At 42.8% G+C, this 20,917-nt stretch overlaps 1 protein-coding gene and 1 long non-coding RNA gene across 19 annotated transcripts in view; both read left to right on the forward strand.

Annotated features, from left to right (window-relative positions):
* EPHB1 (EPH receptor B1) overlaps positions 1–20,917 on the forward strand; it is a 355,581-nt gene that overhangs the window by 253,997 nt on the left and 80,667 nt on the right. For all 17 annotated transcript variants that reach the window (XM_082221749.1, XM_082221750.1, XM_082221754.1 and 14 more), the window contains one exon: positions 12,512–12,667. In XM_082221749.1, coding sequence (XP_082077875.1) covers positions 12,512–12,667 — 156 coding nt within the window. The remainder of the gene's footprint in view (positions 1–12,511; positions 12,668–20,917) is intronic.
* Positions 17,899–20,829, forward strand: LOC309532064. 2 transcript variants are annotated; one of them, XR_014219573.1, is made up of 3 exons: positions 17,899–18,152; positions 19,590–19,769; positions 20,692–20,829. It is a non-coding gene; the product is annotated as an uncharacterized lncRNA (long non-coding RNA). The 2 variants fall into 2 exon arrangements; XR_014219574.1 differs by lacking the exon at positions 17,899–18,152 and adding an exon at positions 18,769–18,961.

Below are 20,917 nucleotides of genomic sequence, written 5' to 3' on the forward strand. Positions count from 1 at the left end.
TCAGGTTAAGAACGGACCTCCGGAATGAATTAAGTACTTAACCTGAGGCACCACTGTACTTTAGGCCACAATTCACTCAGAATGGCCTCCTGCACAAGTCCCTTTGACACAAGTGGAAAGAGTGGTGTCTTCAGCAAAATAACTTCTAATTGACATAAGGGTGGAAGAATGTTCAGCCACAACTGAATTCTATACTGTCAGGCTTGGGTTACACTCTTGCATTTGAGGACACTGTGTTTTTACCCTTGTGTAGAATGAGATGGGGGGTGGAAAGAGGAGGATGCATCAGACAAGAGTCATATCGTATGGGACTATAATGAACCAGCCAGATAACTTTAATTCAGTCCCCAAAGGCAATGGCTGGAATTGTTACTAAATTCTGCTTCAGGTGCTATTTGAGGAAGGTATTTATTTATTGCATTTTACTACCTTGCTCTTCATTCAGAGTTGTTCTTAGTGGTTTACATGGTCCCCCATTTATTATCACAACAATTCTGTGAGGTTGGCTTAGGCTTTGAAATAATTACCCAAGAAGCTTTGGAGCTGATATTGAGCTGCCACTTTTCTGTTTTGGTGGCTGTAGCCACTAGACAGTAGCAGATGCTAAAATCCACAGACATTAGTACCTAGAGGCATCTGTGCAGGGAAAACCTGCATATTTTCTTTCCCCATTGTTTGCCTCATGTCAAATTTTAGATTGTAAGCTCCTTGGGGATTGTATCCGGTGAAACGTCATGTGCTATATAAATAATAATGTCAATTTTCTTACTGATTCTCTTTGCCATTATTGTCCCCAACCAGATCCCCAATATTATCGAGTCTATGCCTGGCCCCTCTTCCATCTCTTGCTTTTCCATGTACTGTAGTTTATATTATTTCTAGAGAGGAGCAGAACGCTTACATTCCGTATAATATTTTGCGCAGCAATTGGCAAGAGGTTTAGGTTGGAATAATATAATTCTTGTAGCTTTGCCCAATTTTCTTTTCTTCTCTTACGAGCACCTCCCTGACAGGTTTCACAGCACTCTCACATGGCCTGGTAACTGGCAGAAGGGCACTTTTCTTCATGAAAAGGAACAAACAACACCTAGGGAGTTTACCACCTTATGCCTTCCGATAGAACAGAAATATTACCTTTGGCATAATAGGAGCTGAATCTAAGGTCTTTGACAGCCTTCAGCAACAGCATCAAACAATTTAGGACAGGAAGTGAAAGATGATGTACTCAGCTGAAACTGTTGGGGGATGTAGGCAGACAGACTGTAATTATCGAAGAGAGATACTAATTTGTAATAATAACTAAGAGACACATTGCAGATTACAGAAATTTGCAAATTAGCAAGTTAAGTAGTAACAGAAAACCATGCACAGTGTAGTACAAAATGCACTTTGTTCCTTTATTTTGACAAGAATCATTCAGATTAATTGTCATTAAAATAAACAAGTGTGACCCATTAGCTGAGCTACCAAGTGGTCCATATGGCAGAGACGGGTGGCCCACTGTACCCGTGCTGTCCTTCCCCATCTTGTCTCTTCCTTCAGTGTTTGTCATCCAAATCTAGACTCCAGGCACCTCTCTCCCTTTCCCTCTCTTCCCCTAGCCAACTTAACTTCACATGTGTTTTGACTATTTTGAGTACTGTGCAAAGAAGAGAGAAGCATAGCTGGGTTGTTGTTTTTGCTTCTTAACAAACTAGCACACAAACTGCAGCATGTATGTGGACTTTGATTTTGAGAAACAAATCACAGGATTTCTTCTCATCATCTGCTCCCCTCTTCAGCCCCTGGAGAGTTTATTTGGTGTGTCAGTCAACACTCCTGAAGAAGGAATTGCCCCAAACTGGGTAGGCACCTTGAGCAAGCAGAAAGCAGCTCACATAAAGTGATTCTGCCCAATTTAGGATGGTCCATCTCCTGCTGGGCTCTGTACCTCAGATTGTGCTGCTTAGGAGGGCTTTCCAGCTTTTCAGAGTGGCTCTGCAGGGGCCTGCAAAGGGAGTAAAGGATGTGAAAGTCTTCTGCAAGTTTGCTTCCCATCAAGCCACTTTCAGAAGTTATTCCTCCGTGCATTCCATAGAGGAATAACTTTGGAAAGGATCTTCACCGTTCTCAGAATTCAAGCCTTTGTGTTGTGTTCAACTAACATTTGTTCAAGGTAGACCCATTAATTTCAGTGGGCCTACTCTAGAGCATTTATTTCAGTAACTTCATTATCTGTTCTTTACCCATTTCCTCATGAAAGTTAATAGTTGCAGACTTCCACCCCTGTGTTTTCCCCACATGCTCATTTCACCCCTATTGGACATCTTCAAGGGGCTTCTGTGGGTTTAGGTATAGGGGGGAAAGTTGGTTTAATTAGAAATAAGGAATATAGGTAATTCAATTACCCATGGATGTCCCTGCTTTTTGAGGTGAGAATGGTTTGTTTGGAACACAGTTTAACATCTGTTGGGAATTGGTGATGGGTAAGCAATTTAAAGGGTGCAAAGAGGTGGACTGAGCTGCTGGTCCCATCACCTCTTTGGAGAATCATGTGGAGTGTGATGCTAAGCATATTTGCTGAGAACTAATTCGTAATAAATTCAGTGGGGACTTTTTCTCTGATGAATATGCTGAGCAATGCATCTTAAGAAAAACAATGTTTCTTTTCAACGTCTATCATAATGACTTTTGGAATACTACATTTTGTATTTAGTAGAAAATACACAAAAGTGATATGTTGTCTGTGATAATATAATTGTTAAGATTGCATAGAAGGGACGAATAAGTCACCAGCATCTGCAGTTCACAAGTTACCACACTCCGTCTTTCTGAAACTGTAGCTACAGATGTTTAGGGTTTGAAAAGTGAAGGTTGGAGTGGTCTGACCAGTGACGAATTGATTGCTCTGAATATTCTCATTGACTGCTATAATCCTAGCCAGTTGGTGTAGCATTAGTTACATTGCACTGTTCCTTTCCTGCCATTAGAGTAGCAGCCAAAATAAATAAAATGTAATAGTCATAAAAGAAAGAATCCAGGGTGTGAAAGGAAAAGAGAATAAATGGTTTTGGCTGGTATTTGACTCTTGATTACTAACAAAAGATACAATGTAGGAAACTAATGGCAGTTTTATGCAAACTAGGTGCTTTGTTAAACCTCTTGCAGGTCCTTTCAGTGCTTTGCCAGAAAATAGCTGTGGTTAGCAACGTCTAGCAACCTGGAGCCTCTATAAAACAGTCATTGTTAGATTTTGTTGGCTGTATTTGGATGTAGCGGGAATGTGGAGAGAAGTAGACTAGTCACATCCTGTCTCAGTGGATACATGGTGGCAACCTGTCCTTTCGCTTATGTTGAAAGCAATATGTACACCGATGGCACATCATCATCATCATAATCCAGCCATTGGGTTGTTCCATATCAAGTGATACAACTTTTTTACCTCTTGTCATTCAGTTTTCTTAATATTTTGTACACTTGCTGAGTGATCAAAGCTAAGTTTAAATCTATCATGCAATAGCAAGCTATCACTCAGCTTTGGAACATGTTTTTAGTTTTGATGTATCTCAATTTTGAACTGAGCTTTTAATGTTTTTGTGTAGTCTGGCAAGGCCAAAATGGTCAACTTTTTGAAATTTCAAACCCTCATCATTCACAAATGAGATGAGATAAACAATTAAAATTTTAGATTTAAACTTGGTTTTGATCATTCAACAAGTGTACAAATTAAGAAAATTGGATGACACGAGGTAAAAAAAGTTGGATCACTTGATATGTAATGCCCCCATTGTTTAGTACAAACAGCTATAGCCGAGAGATAGATTTGGTGTGTGACCAACCCACCCCCCTTAAAAGAATATGATCTACACCAGAATGCAAGCAGTCATCATAACTCTTCATTCTATATGGCTTTCCCCCTTAACCTTCTGCTCAGCTTTGAAAACTGTTTATCCCTGGATAAGGAGGTGCCTGAACAGTCTCTCATCATGAAAGTGGTTCTGGGCTAATCAAGCAAAAAGGGCATCTAGATCACTTTTTATGACCTGCATATTGAGGGCACATGTGGCCAAAATAGTATTCAGGTGAAGGAAGGCTAATGGATGGGTCTGTTTTCAGAAACCTGGAAGAAATGCGTTTACCCAATAGCCAAGATTGTTATCTCGCTGTATAAATACTGAGACTGCTAAATCTAGCCCATTTCCCCCTTGTTAGAGCAATCTGGGACATGTTTTCTGACACCCACAAGTTCCATCTGAGCTGCTTTCTGCCGTCTGTTTCAATTATCTCATGGCGAGGCTACACAGAAGAGAGGGAGAGCAGGTCATAGACAAAATCTATCTATTTATTTATATTTTATTTAGGATATTTGATAGATCACTCTGCAGTCCCAAAAGGGACTCTGAGAGTGGTTCACAAGGGAGCCTTAAAATGCAGGAAAGTAAAACAACAAATAAAGATTTAAAGCAATACAAGCAGCAGCATTTACAAAATGAGAAGAGAGATTAAGAATAATCACAGAGATGAAAAAAGCCCCAGCTAATTAAAATGTCTTCACCTGGTACGGAAAAGGCATCAGGCACAGCTCCAGACAAGTGCCACAACTAGAGAGACCCTCTTCCCCATCATCATAAGGTTGTTCCAATTGAAAAGGCCTAGAGAGAATAACAGAGGAAGATACAACCCCAAACATACTTGTGGAGGAACAACCCCACTGGAATTCTTCCCTTCCCACACTTTTTAGCAAGATGTAGCTGGTTCTTAAATATCCTGCTATGAAAAATTTAAGAATGCAAGAATGCATTAAAATAAGGTATGCGAGAAGCTGGTAAACCACCTTAGAGCCCCACCAACACCATCAATGCCTTGTTTTAAACAACATTGTTGCAATGATTCTTTGGTCCAGTAAGTTATGTGGGTATGGATACAGTGGCTTAGCCTTACTCTAGTAAAAGAGGAGGAAAGAGCATTTTTGCAAATTTCCCTTTCTGCCTGATATTGTCCCCCATGCTCCCTTTCACCCTATTTTGTAGGGGGCCCCTCCAGTGGGAGCTGCAAGGGGGCAGATGAACCAGTAAAAAATAAAGTTTTCATCTCCTTCTATCTACTAAATGAAACACCCTTCTGTGAGCTCAGGGGCACCAAGTGGATCCACCCATCGTTGGGGGTTCTTTTTTTGTACACATCTCAGGACAGGTATTTTGTGTCCTTTTGCTATCTGAAGGAACTGGGAGAGCAAGAGACCTGTGTGTGTTTTGAATTAGAGGTTAAAGGACTTCAATAAAGATTAGATGGACCGCTATCTCCCAAGGAAATTGCATCAAAGTGGTTGCTCCAGCTTGCTCCTGTTAATTTCCTCCCCTTGGCTGTGAGGAGATGTCTCATATCCTGATGCAGCAGACAGGGGATAAGAGGCACTTTCCATTATCTCAATCACTGCACTGTTTATGAGACACTTAATATGTTTCTTTAAGAAGTAATGTGACTGTGGGGTGATGGATTCCATGTGGGTGAAGGAATGGGGGGTGCTAGAAAAAGCTGTTCTGATGGCTTTTACAATCACAAGGGGAGGGCTGTAGAAAACAAATTGCATTTTTGTGTGTGTGTTCTGCTCCTACCTTTTCCATTAGATAGCATCCTTTTGTGTTCTTACTATGTGTTAAGTACAACATCTTGAAACACGACGTTCTTTTGATTTTAAACAATGAAATGCAAACATTTTATTTGCATTGATTTCATATTTTTCTTATGTATTTAGAATTATTTTTGTTCACATCTTTTAAAGTTATATATTTGTACTGTGGGATGATTGTATTTATATAACTTAATCCTGCTAATAAATTCCCGCTGCCCAAATGTATCTTAAAAATAACCACCCCTTTAATTTCATCTCTTTTTATAGTAGCAGCTGGTGCTGGTGCTGGTGGTGGGAATGAAGTGCTTAAGAGTTTGTTTGGGGTGGCCAAAGATTGACAGGATTCAATGCTCCTCTTACCCTGAAATTACCACCACCACACACAAAGGAGGCCTCAACTATGCTAGCTGTGGATCTAGCAGGACATTACAAGCAGCAGTAGCTCCACCATGGAATATTGCCCAATACCCAATAGGATTACTCTGACCTTATAACTTTAGAAATTTTAATCGTCAAAATCTTCAGGCTGTCAAATAATAGCCCATCACATATAAACTATGGTTCTTATTTCATGGAATATAATCCCTCCTCCATTGCTAACAGTCCTCATTCCCTTTGCATCTATGCATGGTCCATAATTGCTGTGGTTCATCCTCAGAATTCTCCATCTTCACATGTGCTGACCAAAGAGGAAAACTGTTTGTGGCTATACTTTTTCAATGGACAGCTGGGGTCCTTGTGCAGATCCCACCAAGGTCCCTATCCCTATGCTTCCTTTTTAGGTCCAGTAAATCCACACAACGAAACACCCACTTTTCTAAGGAGGGGTTGATTTGTGCAGGGCTAGCAATGAATTCCCCAGGGAATTCAGTGTTAGTGTCACCATTCCAAGGTTCTACTCCTTTAATGTCAGCCTGCCATAATTTCCTGGCTCTCTGTATATGCTCTTTCTCCACTCTTGGGCTGTTCAGGACAAAAGTAAAATGAAGAAAAAGAAGCAAGCTGGCAAAATACAACGACTTAAAACATAACTATGCACTGGGAAACCTCTGGTTCAAGTCTGTAGGATGGACACACAGGGTGGTCTTAGGCAAGCAGTTGTATCAGTGACTCATCTCCCTGCTCCCTCTCCCAGACACATTATAGGGCAAGGATAATGCCTATTTTACAGTTGAATAAAGGACTCTCAGGTTCTCAAATTTTGCACGGTGCACCATATTGTGTTGGGGCAGAGAGAGGTGAATCCTTGGCCTCTAGGACAAATCCTCCATACCTAGCTATCAGCACCCAGCCTATGGGTAGTCAATGTTGTGCCGCCCTCGAGTGTTGTTGGACTCCAATGCCCATCAGCCCTATCCAGCATGGTCACTGGCTAAGGATGATGGAATTGTAGTCAATCAACATCTGAAGGCCACCATGTTGGCTTCCCTGACCCAGCATATTGATTACCTCCTGTAAGCTTCCTGCCTCACATTTTCTGCCTATAGACCATACCCTCCAGTAGCAGTTGAAGAGTGGGAATGAGGGAGAACTCAGCTGGCAACTTGGAGATGAAGTGGCTTTGTTTGGGTCTGTGCTTTGCTTGCAATACATGAAACAAACAAAGCCCCTGGGAAAAATGGGATTTTAAATAGGAAAACAGCCCGTGGGAAGTGGGTGAGATACCTCCCCCTCCCTCCAGCCATTCCTTTGCTCAAAATTCTCCAAAGTCTGCTTTTCATGTTTGTTGTTGTTAACATTTTATCAATGAGCTTTTCGTTTCATTAAAATAGACCATTCTGTGGGGACCTCTTCTCTCCTTCATTGCTGCTTACCCACAGTTTTAGTTGTCATTAAGTCCAATCTTAAATAGTAAACAGAAAACAATATAACACATACATAATGCATGTGTCTTGCGTCTGATTTTACCATGACTTTAATCAATATAATGATAAAATCAGATGCAGGAAACATGATACCTTCTTTAGCTGACCTACCCTTCTCCCCAACATTCAGGCAGTATTAGATACTACAAAGGGGTAATGAAAGGACAAAAAAGATTTTTTAAAAAGAATGGATGGATGAATCTATTAAATTGTGGAATACTAAATAATCTATATCATGACCATCTTACCCCTGCATATAGTCACATGAGAAATATTACTCTAATGACCTGGAGGGCACCATATGTTACTCCAGAAACTAATCCCATATGTCTTTGAATTTAACCATGATCTCCAGTCTTGCAAGGCCTAATCACTTTGAGGATCTCTGTTGTAGCCTCTTTGCTGCCCATTTCTTGTGGTGAGACATAGATTGCTTTTCACTTTTTTCATAGAAAAGCCTAGACTATGCTACATACAGTTTCTAGTTTGTTTTCCTGTCTCCCCTACCTTCCCAGCCCAAGAGTCCTTGCCTACTTAGAGCAACTCCTTCACCTTCCTCTGAACCAGCCCCTCCATTAGTATAGGCAAATATTATTCTCCCCAGCTGATAATGTTCACATGTGTGAGTGTCTATGATGAGTCTGAGACATAATGACTTGTGCACGACCACCCAGTGTTATCATGCATTGCTAACCCCTGCCCTGGAATGGGGGCTGCCCCTACTCAGTCTTCTTCCCCCCCCCCCCCTATGCTTGGCTCCATGGGTAAAACTAGAGCTGGGCAACTGAACTGAGGTGAGGGGAAGAGGGGGAGCACTTCCAATGATGAATCATTCCCACCCATTCTATAGATCCTTCTGCATAGTATTGGACTACATGCACACAGTTGCACATATGGGATTCCATGTGGAAGATGGGTAGCATTTGGGTTTGCAAAGTAAGTTTAGATGGGATAGATAGGGGCAGAGGTGGGAGGGGAAAAAAAGGTATGAAGAATACTTAATTGTTGAGATACTGTTCTCTGAAGTCCTCTAAGCAACTGTCAGGAGTGAATCAGCAGTAAATCACACTATGGAGATGACTCTTTATTAAAACATGTTATGCACAGGAGTGTCAGGTGTAATGAACACAGCAATTCATCTCCAATAGGTCTTGCCCCCATGAAGCAGCCGCTAAGACTGAAGGTCCCTGGCTTCCCACAACTGCCCAAAGTCCCCTCCTCACCAGGTGTTTCCTGAAGCAGAGGCTGATTCTGTGCATCACCAATTTCTCCTTCACTCTTTCATGCCTCTTCTGGTTCTGGGAGACAAGCAGGGAGGGGAGCTTGACACAGCAGGAGGGGAAGACACCTGTGACTCTTCACCAGCTTGACTCATCTCTGCTTCTTGGCCCCTTCTGACTCTTGATTCTGGACTTCTGTCTGCCACAGACTCTCCCAGCTCGCTAAGCCCTGTTAACTCTTCACCTTCCAACATCTCCTCTTCCCAGACTTCTCCCTCTTCTCCATGTGACCACTCATCGTTGTTCCACCTCCACACACCAGGCTCTGAGCCTTCTTCCCTTGGTTCCTCCCACCATTCATCTGTGTCCAACCAATCCATGAGAGCAACCAGTTGCATATTTCTGACTGACCATAGTTTCGGTGTGTGCTGCTGCTGGATTTGCAACCATTTCTATGATTTGTTGTTCATCCGATAACTGAGAGGTCAAAAGTGTGTTAAGAAACAGCTGAAGCCACCAGGCATAATTTCTTCCTCTGTGACCTAAGGGCTGTCTTAATTAGTATGACTTTTTGTTGCCACTCTTGAACCATTGGTCGTCTTGGAGTTCCACTGGCAAGGATTTGAAGAACAACCTATTGATAATAACTGGTTTTCCCTTTCCTCTTTCTCAGTTGCATTCTGTTAAAAGCACCAAGTTCATTGTTAAAGCAAACAGAAACTCCCCCTTCAGTTTGCATAATGCTTCAGTGCGTTTCTTTCTCTGTTCTTCTTACTAGCTCAGCGTGATCCCCCTTATTTTCTCTTCTACTGAGCTACACATGTAGTTAAAAATATAACCCTGGCATCTATCCTGGAGCACCCTTCATCCATTTTTCATTCACATAGGAACTGATTCATGGAAGACTAGAACTAACTCACCTTTGGGCTATACATCTTCTGTTATATGTTGGAGCAACGAGCAGGCTGTCAGTCCACTAATGTTTTGCATACAGGATCACAAGTCACGGAGAGCCAGTTGATTAATGAATCATCACACCAGCAAGGATAAAAACATTATTATTGCTCTAGTTGGAGAGGGCTTCCTATTTATGAATTAATTGCTAGCTTCTGGTTGAATAAGCTCTGAGGTGATGGCCTAGAAACACATTAGCACTGGGTATAGTTTGAGGGAGATAATCAAAAGACCCTTCAGATTGTTGTTGTTGTGAGTGTGCAGGCATTGTAAATGAAGTATGAACAAGTATTAAAAAGCAATCTCAAGTGAGTTCTTTGAAAATCTGTAGGCTGAATTTGAGCAGCATTCCTCCAGACAGTCTCTTGCTTCCTTTCTCTCCCCTCCCCACCACTCCATTCCTGAGTCTGTACCTACCTGTCATGACAAGGGGATGGGAAATCTCGTAATCTTAGTTGCTGTCACACGGCTTGGATATTTTGCCTGAAAAGGCATATTACCATTCAGTGATTATGCAAATCAGACACCCACAGCCAATCGGAGTGGAGAGAATTGTGTAAGTGAGAGTAAGCGGTATGATTTTCTGTCCTTAATGGTGCATCATCCATCATTATGATTAGATGAGACAATTCCATGTCAAGCTAATGCTTCTTAACTTTGTTTTTGCTTTATAAATTTATTTCAGCTTCTAAACTTCCCACCCTTATCCTGCTGCATCAACAGCTAGCTATTATGCAAAGATTTCACACTGGACTCATGTCAACAGCCCATTTTAGCTCACCCGTCTCATTAAGACAAATATCCTGGCGGCCTCTGCTCACTCTGTATCATTGAACATTAGCATCTTAGTGTTAGAAACAAACTTTTCTGAACATTAAATCCCAGTGGCTTTGTTAAATTTTTGCCTGCAAAAATCTTCTGTGCCAAAGCTGCCAATTAGACTGAAAAGAGCAATGGTGTTTATAGTGTGGTCAAGGACTCGTCTGCGAATATCAGTTGATATGCCAGGCTACTGGAATTGTGATGGTTGATAATACTTTGCAGAACTGACCAAATGTCATAGGATGAAACTCTGATGCAATGTGCTATTTAAATATATATTTCCATGTATTACATATCCTCTTGTTCTGATGGCTTAGGGCTGGTAGCAACAATCTTGCATAGGTATGGCAGCCTGAATTCAAGACATTTAATAGTGTGATCCTATGCATGTCTAACTGGGACGCGGGTGGTGCTGTGGGTAAAACCTCAGTGCCTAGGACTTGCCGATCGTATGGTCGGCAGTTCGAATCCCCGTGGTGGGGTGAGCTCCCGTCTTTTGGTCCCAGCTCCTGCCCACCTAGCAGTTCAAAAGCACCCCTAAGTGCAAGTAGATAAATAGGTACCACTTTATAGCGGGAAGGTAAACGGCGTTTCCGTGTGCTGCGCTGGTGCTGGCTCGCCAGAGCAGCTTCGTCACGCTGGCCACGTGACCCGGAAGTGTCTCTGGACAGCGCTGGCCCCCGGCCTCTTAAGTGAGATGGCTGCACAACCCTAGAGTTGGACACGACTGGCCCGTACGGGCAGGGGTACCTTTACCTTTACCTATGCATGTCTACTCAGAAATAAGCCCTGTGGCTTACTCCCTGTGGCTTATTCCCAGGTAAATGTGCATAGTTTTGCAGCCTAAAATTTAAAGAAAGATGTAACAAAGAGACATAGATTACTTTTATTTTTTTTTCATTTTTGTATCCCCCGCACCCCGATTTATCAGAGGGCATCGTGAATGATGGCTCATGCAAGACATCAGAACAGGAATAATGAATCATGATTTAGATTTTTTCCCCCTTGAAGAACAATTCTGCAAACCCTTATTAATTGGATCTCTTTTAAAACAAGTTATGTAGTTTGCAGAATACTTCAGTAATAAAAATAAATGGGAGTTGTGCTGGAGCAATACTTAAAGAATAACTCGTTTCAATATTATAAGTTTGGAAGAGTACTAAGAAGGCCATCCCTGCCCAAATTATTTTCGATGGCACATTACAGTGGTACTTAGGTAGTTGAACGGCTTGGCTCCTGAACAAATCGGCTCCCAAACACCGCAAACCCAGAAGTGAGTGTTCCAGTTTTTCGGAAGCTAAATGTCCAGCGCAGCTTCTATGGCTTCTGCTTGAGTGCAGGAACTTCCTGCAGCCAACTGGAAGCAGCGTCTTGGGTTCTGAATGGTTTCAGGAGTTGAATGGACTCCCAGAATGGATTAAGTTTGAGAGCCAAGGTACCACTGTATTATAGAAAGAGGCCCTTTAACATTAAAGAGAATCAGAGTCACTCCGCAGTAGACAGCAGACTTATATGTGGCTTTTTATCCATCTCTCTTCTGTGTGGGGGAGCTGCCTGCAGTGCCCTAAATCCCGAGCAGGCAGGGGTAGTTTGTCATCATGTGCTGCCATGAGCTAATTCAGACCACTGGTGAATTGCAGCAGGGCTGTACTCACTTGCACAGCCATCTTACATTGCCACATATTCCAAAGAGCTCTGCAGCTTGGTAGCCTTTATCTTTAAAGGAACCCCACAAACTCTGCAAAAAATAATCATTCATCCTTAGATGTTCTCTGGCTTTCTAGACCTTGGCTTTTGTTTAATAGATATATATTTACACCCCACCCAATAGAAAAAGTTCTCAGGACATTTGTCAAACCAGGACCCTTCTGTACAAGGATGTTAAATTCTTTGTTTCTATTGATGATGTTCATGTCATATTTTGGAAAATGTCTTGGGAACTGCAACAAAATTAGATTAATTCAGTTCCTGTCTGATACATGTATTTTGATGAGAATTTGACACCTTCTTGTTTCTTTCTCTGCCCTTGTTTATTCCAGCTTGCACAGCAGGGATGTTCAAAGCAAACCAGGGTGCCGGGACCTGCACACAGTGCCCCTCCAACAGCCGCTCCACGTCAGAGGCTGCCCACATCTGCACTTGTCGCAATGGTTACTACCGGGCTGACTTTGATCCATCAGAGGTTCCTTGTACCAGTAAGTAACAACATTTTCTACTGAAAACACATAGGCCTCAAAACTCACATGGATAATGTGTCCTATGAAGGTAGCTGATAACGATTTAGAGTGAGTATTCAGAGTTGCATCGGTGTGTCATGATACCCCAGTGGATCCATTGCCTCTCATGCTCTGTGGGCCTCGTGGACAATGTTCTGGAATTGTCTTGAAGTGATACGGCACTATCCCTTATGGCAGTATCCCTTTCTGTTGGCATGGAAATGTCTCAGCACTGTTAATCCCCAGTCTTCAGATCAGCACATGAACTCTTTATAGCACATACAAAGGCAAGCCTCATTCAGAACAATCATTTTTCAACATACTTCAGAAAGAAAAAAGAAAAAATCAGCAAAGTGAACGTACTGAGGCAAAACAGAACAAAAAATGAAACAAAACCCCACCAGCTAAGCCATTTACTGTAAGTATCATTAACCCAAAGGAAAGGATGTGAAAGCACAACCCTTAAGACAAATTATCCTACTCATAATTTAGGGCACAGATGGAAGACATTAACTCTTAATGCTGATGACAGCCAGAGATACATTTGTATGACAGAGGAGGAGTTGGAGACTTCGAGTCCTCTGTCTGACCACCACTAATGTGTGACACAAAACGGATCCCAGGACAGATTTATTTCCATATGTGGTTGCATTTTCACATGAATGCATCAGCAGCTGGGATATGGATACAATATAGTAGCTACAATAGTACAAAACCCAGCTCTGCTTGAATTCCAAGTTAAGAAGAATGAGGTCGTGACAATATACCTTCAGTATTTACATGCCAGGATCCTTGCCAGAAATATGGGGTGAAGTAATAGGATACAGGAAATGCATTATTCTGTGTTGGATTATGTGGGTTCACTGTGGGGGAAGGAGCTGATCCGTGGAAGATCCTGCCTTGGGAGAAAGGTTGGACTCTGTGATCTTCAGCCTCTTTCAGCCGTATAATTCTGTGGGGAGAAGTGAAGGTAAATAAGTAATTTGTGGTTTTTGTGAAAAAACAATTGGTTTGAGAGAAATAGGGCTACCCTGTGTGGCTCCAAGAAAAGAAGTTGGCTTTTATCCTTCTAACTTCCAGTGCAACTTGCCTGTATGGGAGGCCTGTGTTAGCATACTGCTTTCTGCAGTTATTCTTCTGTAGGTAACTATGCATGCATGCTTGTGAGATGTCTAATGTGTGTCTGGAATAAGAGATTAATTTTCATATTGTGCCTGATTCCTGGTAGCAGCGAGTGTAGTAGTAAATAAATCTGTTTTTATTGCCTCTTGTTATATAGCTGATTTACAGTATGTCTCACCAGAGGAGTACTGTATAAAAAAGTCAATTTGTTGATTTTTATTTCTACTCGTTAAGACTTAATTTTAAAATGTTCTAATTTGAGGTGCCAGCTGTTCTATTTCCAAGTTGTTACATGTCATAGGAGTAAATAAATTTCGTATTGTATATCTGTGGGTGCTGCTGTTCCCTGGTGTAACAGAAACATGCCTCTCCCTTTCCCGCACATTTCCTGCTAAGTTGAGCTTTAATGCATATTTATGATTGGTGCCACAATGTGAACAATTGCCATTTTAACTGTTGCACATTTCACAAGACAGTTACTAAGAAGCAGTATTTCAGTAGAAGCTATTTTGCACACTGTGTTAATGCTGACCTCAAGCCAGCCAGGGATCTGCTGCTCTCTTTTGCCAAAAGAGGACAAAGCTTTGTTGTAGGCTGCCTCTTCAATGTGGTTCCACCTTACTTTGATGCTGTGTATAGAGTAGTTCAGTATTGCTTCTTTGACAGAATCAGAGAAGCATTCACAAAGTTCAGGTGAGACTGTTCTGGCAGGGTTGATTCAAGGCCACACTTTCTCCTTTTTGCTATGGGTCCTCTTTGACTGGAGAAGGAAAACTTGCTCACCACCAGCCGAGGATCCATACCACAGTTGGCACTGTAGTCGCTCCCTGTGCAACAAAGACAGTTGAGTGCCAATCACCTGGTGACAAACAAGTCCCTCTGCTGCCAATGGCCTTTGATGTCTCCAGGACACTTACCATTTTGCATTTGCAGAGAAGAACATGTTCAAGAACATGTTCAGGCTGTGGTCTGAACATAGCAGCCTTTATCCGCCTTTGTTCATGCTGCCAATACCAAACTGGCCTATGCAGTTGTCAGGGAACTGACATCGGAGCTAGAGGCGGAGGGAAGGCTCTCAAATGATGCTGGAGAAGGGCCCAGCAGGGAGAGAGGCAGCTCCGCAGATGGGGAAGCAAATCAGCGCAACACCAGGGATATAGAGGGGCTGATGGGGGAATCGGCGAGAGGGCTCCAGGACTCTTCACCGGACACCAGCGGGGAGAGCACGGGTCCTCCGCTACCCACGTCCACCCTGCACAGAAGACTTCCGCGCAGAGAGAGTAGGAGGAGACTGGGTGTCAAACAACTTTTATGTTGGAAAAGATTTAAGAAACGCCCACTGACGGATTCTGCTAGCGACTGAGGCAGCCACGAAGTGAAGGGCTGTCCAGACTGAGCATTTTTAGCTCATGGTCAATGATAACTGTCTTCCATGAGTTATTGACCTGAAACAAGCCAGTGGGCAAGCCAGGACACATGGTCCTGACATTCCAGCCTGCTAGGCACAATAGGGTTTGTTTCTTTTCTTTGTTGCCTGGAACAGTGGTTCAGTATGCTTGTTGAGTGATACTCTGAGCTCCAAGCACCCATTGAAGCAGGTGGACAGTATTTTCTTAACACGGGATAGTAGCCGACCAGTGAGAAACATCAATCTCTCCCACTAAAGAAGGCAACCTGTAGCGCTTGTATCTTATGCTAGTGAGGTTGAGCTTATAACTTGTGAGTGCTGCTTCCTGTGTTGTTTTTGCTGCACTGGCAGCACCAAAGTGACCTCTTCAGTGTGCAAGCTAGGAGAATCCCGGGCTGCTCAGATGACAAGGCCCCCACAAAGGAAAGCAAAACAGTACATTTGGCTGAAAGAGTTGTTGGAAGGAGGCATACAAGGCGCCAACCAACAGTCTTAGGGACTCTGCTCCAGATTTGTGTCGGGTTTACTCCTTGGCCTCTCCTGAAGATGTCCTGCAAGGCAGTGGATAGAGATTATTCCTCAGCGTTTACTACTGAAGCCTTTCTCACCAATGAGTATAGCCACAAAGCAGTGGAGGTGTAAGATCAGTTTTCCTTCTCCTAGGTTAATGAGCCCAACCTGCCCCTTATTTTCCTCTACAGCGCATGCAGAAACCGCCTTCTTGACTCATGGACCCACTTGTGGTCTCATCCATTTGATCCACCAGAGTAATGCAAGTGATGCATTGATGCCTTAAAAGTTGCAGGGTTAAAATGTGCCTGAAAGCTTCAGTTTCTGATCTGGGAACCAATTCTGCTTATCTCAAGTGTGTGTGTGTGTGTGTGTGTGTGAGAGAGAGAGAGAGAGAGAGAGAGAGAGAGAGAGAGGTGGGGAGGGGTGAATGTTTGGAGTAGGCTTTGCTTACTGTGTAATGCTTTATGCCTGTGCTCTGATGCATTTTAAATGTAACTTCAAATGTTTCAGAGCTGAGACATGGGATTGAAAACAGATCCTGGGGCTGAGTCTTAACATGCTTCAAGGCCATGATTCCACTGGGTTAAATATGGTCAAATGCTTCTCCAAAGGGTTCCAGCAGTACTGTGAGATGGCTGCCCTCTTCCTCCCTGGCTGTGCTTTAACTGTAGTGCTGACATATGCTGGACAGCATTCCACCAGTAAATCAAGAGTTGACAAAGAACAGGAGATTGGGGGGTGGGGATGATGACAGTCTGCTGCAAGATCCCTCTGGTAAAATCAGATGTATTTGTTACTTTTTCTGTGGTTCCAGGCATGACTGCTGCAGACAAGATAGATAGTGTCAAGAACTCCACTATAAATCACCTTCCCCGCCCAGGGCTTTATAATTCCAGTAGTGAAATTTGCTTTGGGTTGTATTGATATGTAGTTGTTCCTTTTTGGTAGATAGTTTAAAGGGTTTAAGGGAGATGGATTTAGAAAGCATAGTGATTAAGCCCCCTCTTCCTTTCCTCCATTTACCAGGCATGAGTCCAATCCTGTGGACATTTCCCCATCTGTCTCATTTTTAACTGCCAGCCCCAAGGGATGGGCAAATGCCTCAGGCGGGGTGGGGGTGGGGGTGGGAGAGACAAACTTACAAACTGATGACTTAAGGCCAAAGTGAAGGCTGAAGGCAAGTAAAGTGATTCAGAAGCAGATGATGGGGAAGGCTTTTATGTGAGGCTCATGCGGCCATTTACAGAGAAATGAAAAAGGGAAAATGTATTCCCAAAAAGAGAGCGAAAGGAGACACAGATCTGCATTACTTTTGCATCTGCTTATTTATATGTATAGGTGCAATTTAAAAAAAACAACTAATGGCTTTAATTTAAATAGATGTACAATACATCTCAATGTAAAGAGGGGCATGATTCTTACCAAATTATCTATACTTAGAACCTCTGGGAAAATTCTATTCATGGTACCTCACCTCATCTTAGGGTGATGACCCCCAAACAGGCATTGTCTGCTGTTGCTCTTTTCTATGTAATGCCGTTCCCTTTGCCGTATGTGAAACAGCAACGACCAGTTACTTCGTGCATATTTTATAGCTCAGGATGGAAAACCTCTGACCTGAAGGTGAAACTTAGCTTGCCAGGCCACCCCATTGAGGTCACCAGGGGATGCCATGTTCACCCACCCTGCACCTGATGTCATATATGATGTCAGCTGTGTACAGCCAGTAAGAGCGAAGCTGCAAAAAACAACAACAACTAAAGCTGGGCTCCTGATTCTTCCTTTCCTGGAGCAAGGCACAACCCAAACCTCCAACCAGCTGGCAGGAGGTGGGAACACCCCTTACTCAAGAAGGGTTCTGATCTTTGGAACTGTCCCACAGAGCTCCTTTCCGGCTCCAACATGGGAGACTTGGAAAGCACTTTCTTTGTGATCTTCCCTGCTCTTCTCTTTTGTACCTCTGAGGTCATGGTGTGAATGAGAAATGCAGGGAGGATTGAAAAGCCGTTTCCCACACCTCCCCATTCCACATCCCATGTTGGGGTTTTGACAGTTGTCTGGGAAAACCTACCTGTCCATTGTGTCATGTGATAATGATGTCATGTGATTGACAAGTGGGTTGCCCCACCCCTTGTCAAAGTTGACCCATAGAGTGGTGTGCCAAAAGGTTCTCTATCTCTGGTATAGACATATCTTTTTACCCAGGTTTGTCTGACCCACAAGTTCAGTCCCTTATGAGACCCTCTTTTCACCAGCAGTCTCATTGGTACAGAATGCAGGCGGCCAGTTCCAGCTCCACAGGGTTCCCAGTTGGAGCCTGGCTGTACCTTACAACAGCATGAGCAGATTCCCTGTGAAAGATACATGGTTTGACTGCTTTTTATTAGGTGGGAAATCTCAGCTTACTGACCATTATCAGAGGTACAATATATCTACCCTCAGATTTTATACCCCAGGTTAAGTTAAGGAAGGCAATGGAGCTATAACGTCTATTGCTCAAAACGTCTGCCACTAACCCCTCAAACAAGCTGATAAAAGGTTCTGCTCTGTGATTGATGGCATCACTTTTAATAACTCTGTCTCAGATCGAATCTCTGAAACCAGGCAACAGAGGCAAGTGTTATGTACCATCAAGCTTTCAAGATGCAACCTGTAATGTTGCAGCAGAAAGTGATATGGCCCAGCCAGATTTCCACCCCCAGCCATTAACTAACCTGGCTATGATGTCACAAAGTCCTGGAGACAAGGAGAGTGGATATTGGGGGTGGGGGAGCTTAAAAGCAATTGAGGCAGAATATAATTTTATTTACTTACAATATTTATTAGTACAAGGCCAATGTATGCACCCTAAATGGTTTTGATGAGTTGGGTGGTTGGGGCAAAAGGGGCTTAAGAGCAAGTCATTATTAATCTGTGGGAAGGCAAAGTCTACCTACATACCCATATATATATATATATATTGGGTGGGGAGCTCAATTTTGAGAGGAGGTGGCAGAGGGTTTCAAGTTGCTTTCTATCCATTGCCTACAGAAATCAGGGCAAGTTTGTGGGGTGAAGGGAGCCTGACAGATTTTGGGCCACTAGGAGATGGGACTGGCTTAACACTTCCCTGGGCCTTCTTCCTAGTCAGGCTTCATCATCATCATCATCATGGATGTCAATCTCACCTCAGATGGACAAGGCGGCGTATAGAGGAGTGCTTTGGCAGGTAATCTCAAATAATGGATAAGGTGTGCATCTTCAGTTACTTGGGTTCCAAGCTGTTAAAGGTTTTAGCAGCACCTTGAATTGGACTCAGAACTGGACAGCTAACCAGTGTAGGTCTTTTAGAAGTGACAAGACAAGATGTGCCAGTGAGAATTGTGGCACCCTATTCTATCATGGATAATAGACGTTGCTACAAAGTGTGGCTTACTGAAGCAGCAATTTTAGGAAAGCAGCAGTAGAATCGCATTAAGGTTGAGAGGGAAGAATTGGAGATGGCAAGAAAAATGATGGAAGAAATAGAGAGCTTGGCTATATTTTGACAGAGCCTTCATGTTTGTTTATGTATTGATGAAATGTGAACTCATTGACCTAGGGTAAAACAATTAGAATGCAACTAGAATGGCCTTGCATTTTGTGTGTATCCCTATATATTGATGACCCACACAAGGGAACACTTTGAAGTGCAGCATCACTTCAGTATATCACATTCAGCACATCACATTTCCACTGTGTACACAGCAAAGTCTTTGCTGCTAGATGGCTCATGACAAATACTTTAACTGTGCTGACGGGAAAAAATTAAATGAAATGGAATTTTCGTTAAAGGATAGCATTTTTCTAGCAATTTTAACAAAATGCTTTCATCTGCAGTAACCATAGTAACAGATCAGAGAAGCTCTCTCTCAAAGTGCCTCTCTGAATGTAATTATGAAGAAAAGGAGGGAGGGAGAGGGGGAGAGAGAGAGAGAGAGAGAGAGAGAGAGAGAGAGAGGAAGCCGGTAGTTTGGAATGGGGACAGCAGCTGAAAACTCCTCAAGGGCTTGAGCAGAGGTAGGTTGTGACAGATTCAGCAGAACTTCCCTGGATTCATTTTCTGCTAAGTGGGGTGCTGAAATGCCAGCCTCTTAATGGTAACCCCTGATCAGTGTACTTCTCCACCACCATCCTGTCAGCACAGCACAGCAGTTCCAAGCACTTCCAAGTGCTAGTCCCAAAAGTAATGTAGAGGAACGCTTGGTAGATGGCTGGGGCCAGTTTGCATACCACTTTGCTAGTAAAGTCCCTTGCAGGATCTATGGCTGTGGCTGAGATATCTGTTTGGACTATTTGGATACATAAATTTCAGCTCGTCCAACCTGAGGATCAGTAAAAGATGCTTAGAGGATTGAAGCTAACTTCTTTCTAACTATATCCATATTAGTTCTTTTGCACCTGTTGGCAATACCTTCAATATGATTGACCGTAGTGTCTTTTGAGGACATCTGGCTGGTGTGGGTTTGGGAGACATGTTGCAGTGGCTCTGTATGGTTGGACTTTCCAAGAAGGTGGTCAGTCTTGACCCCCTTGTTATTTAATAACTACAAAACATTCATTGGAGAGGTCACCTGGGATTTTGTGTTCAGCTGTGATCAATATGTTGATGACACCCAACTCTTATCTTTCTTTTTCAACTGATGCTAAGGAGGCTATAGAGATCCTCAAGCATTGTTTGGGTACAGTGATGGAGTGTTGATGAAGAAGGGTAAAAGATGTGTGCAGATGTATCATATTCTGATTAGCTTGGACTCTGTGAGTTTGCACTTGCCATTTTCAATACGTATTTCTCATAACCTCCTACAAAAAATATTTTTCTCACCTGATAGTGGGTCAGCTTCATTTTCACCAAGTGTGGCTCTTTTAAGTTGCAATCCCAGCTTCCGCTTCTGCTTCATTACCTGCTTACACATTTCTCACAGTGCCTGCAATTCCACAGGCATGGAAGGACACCAGATGCAGGAGCAGAACAGAAAGAGTCTTCAAAAATGTATAGAAGAAAATCTTGATTGCTTTCTGAAAAAACTGAATCAGATTTGCTCTTGAGGAAAAGTGCAACACTCAAAATGCATTGGACAATAAATTGTTTTCTGTACATCTCTGAAGTCCCCTCCCCTTTTGTTATTGTTAAGTAGGGCCTCAATCCTACGGTGTCAATCTTACAA

This window comes from Podarcis vaucheri, assembly GCF_965113315.1.
Source record: "Podarcis vaucheri genome assembly, chromosome: 5".
NCBI classification, from domain to species: Eukaryota; Metazoa; Chordata; class Lepidosauria; order Squamata; family Lacertidae; genus Podarcis; species Podarcis vaucheri.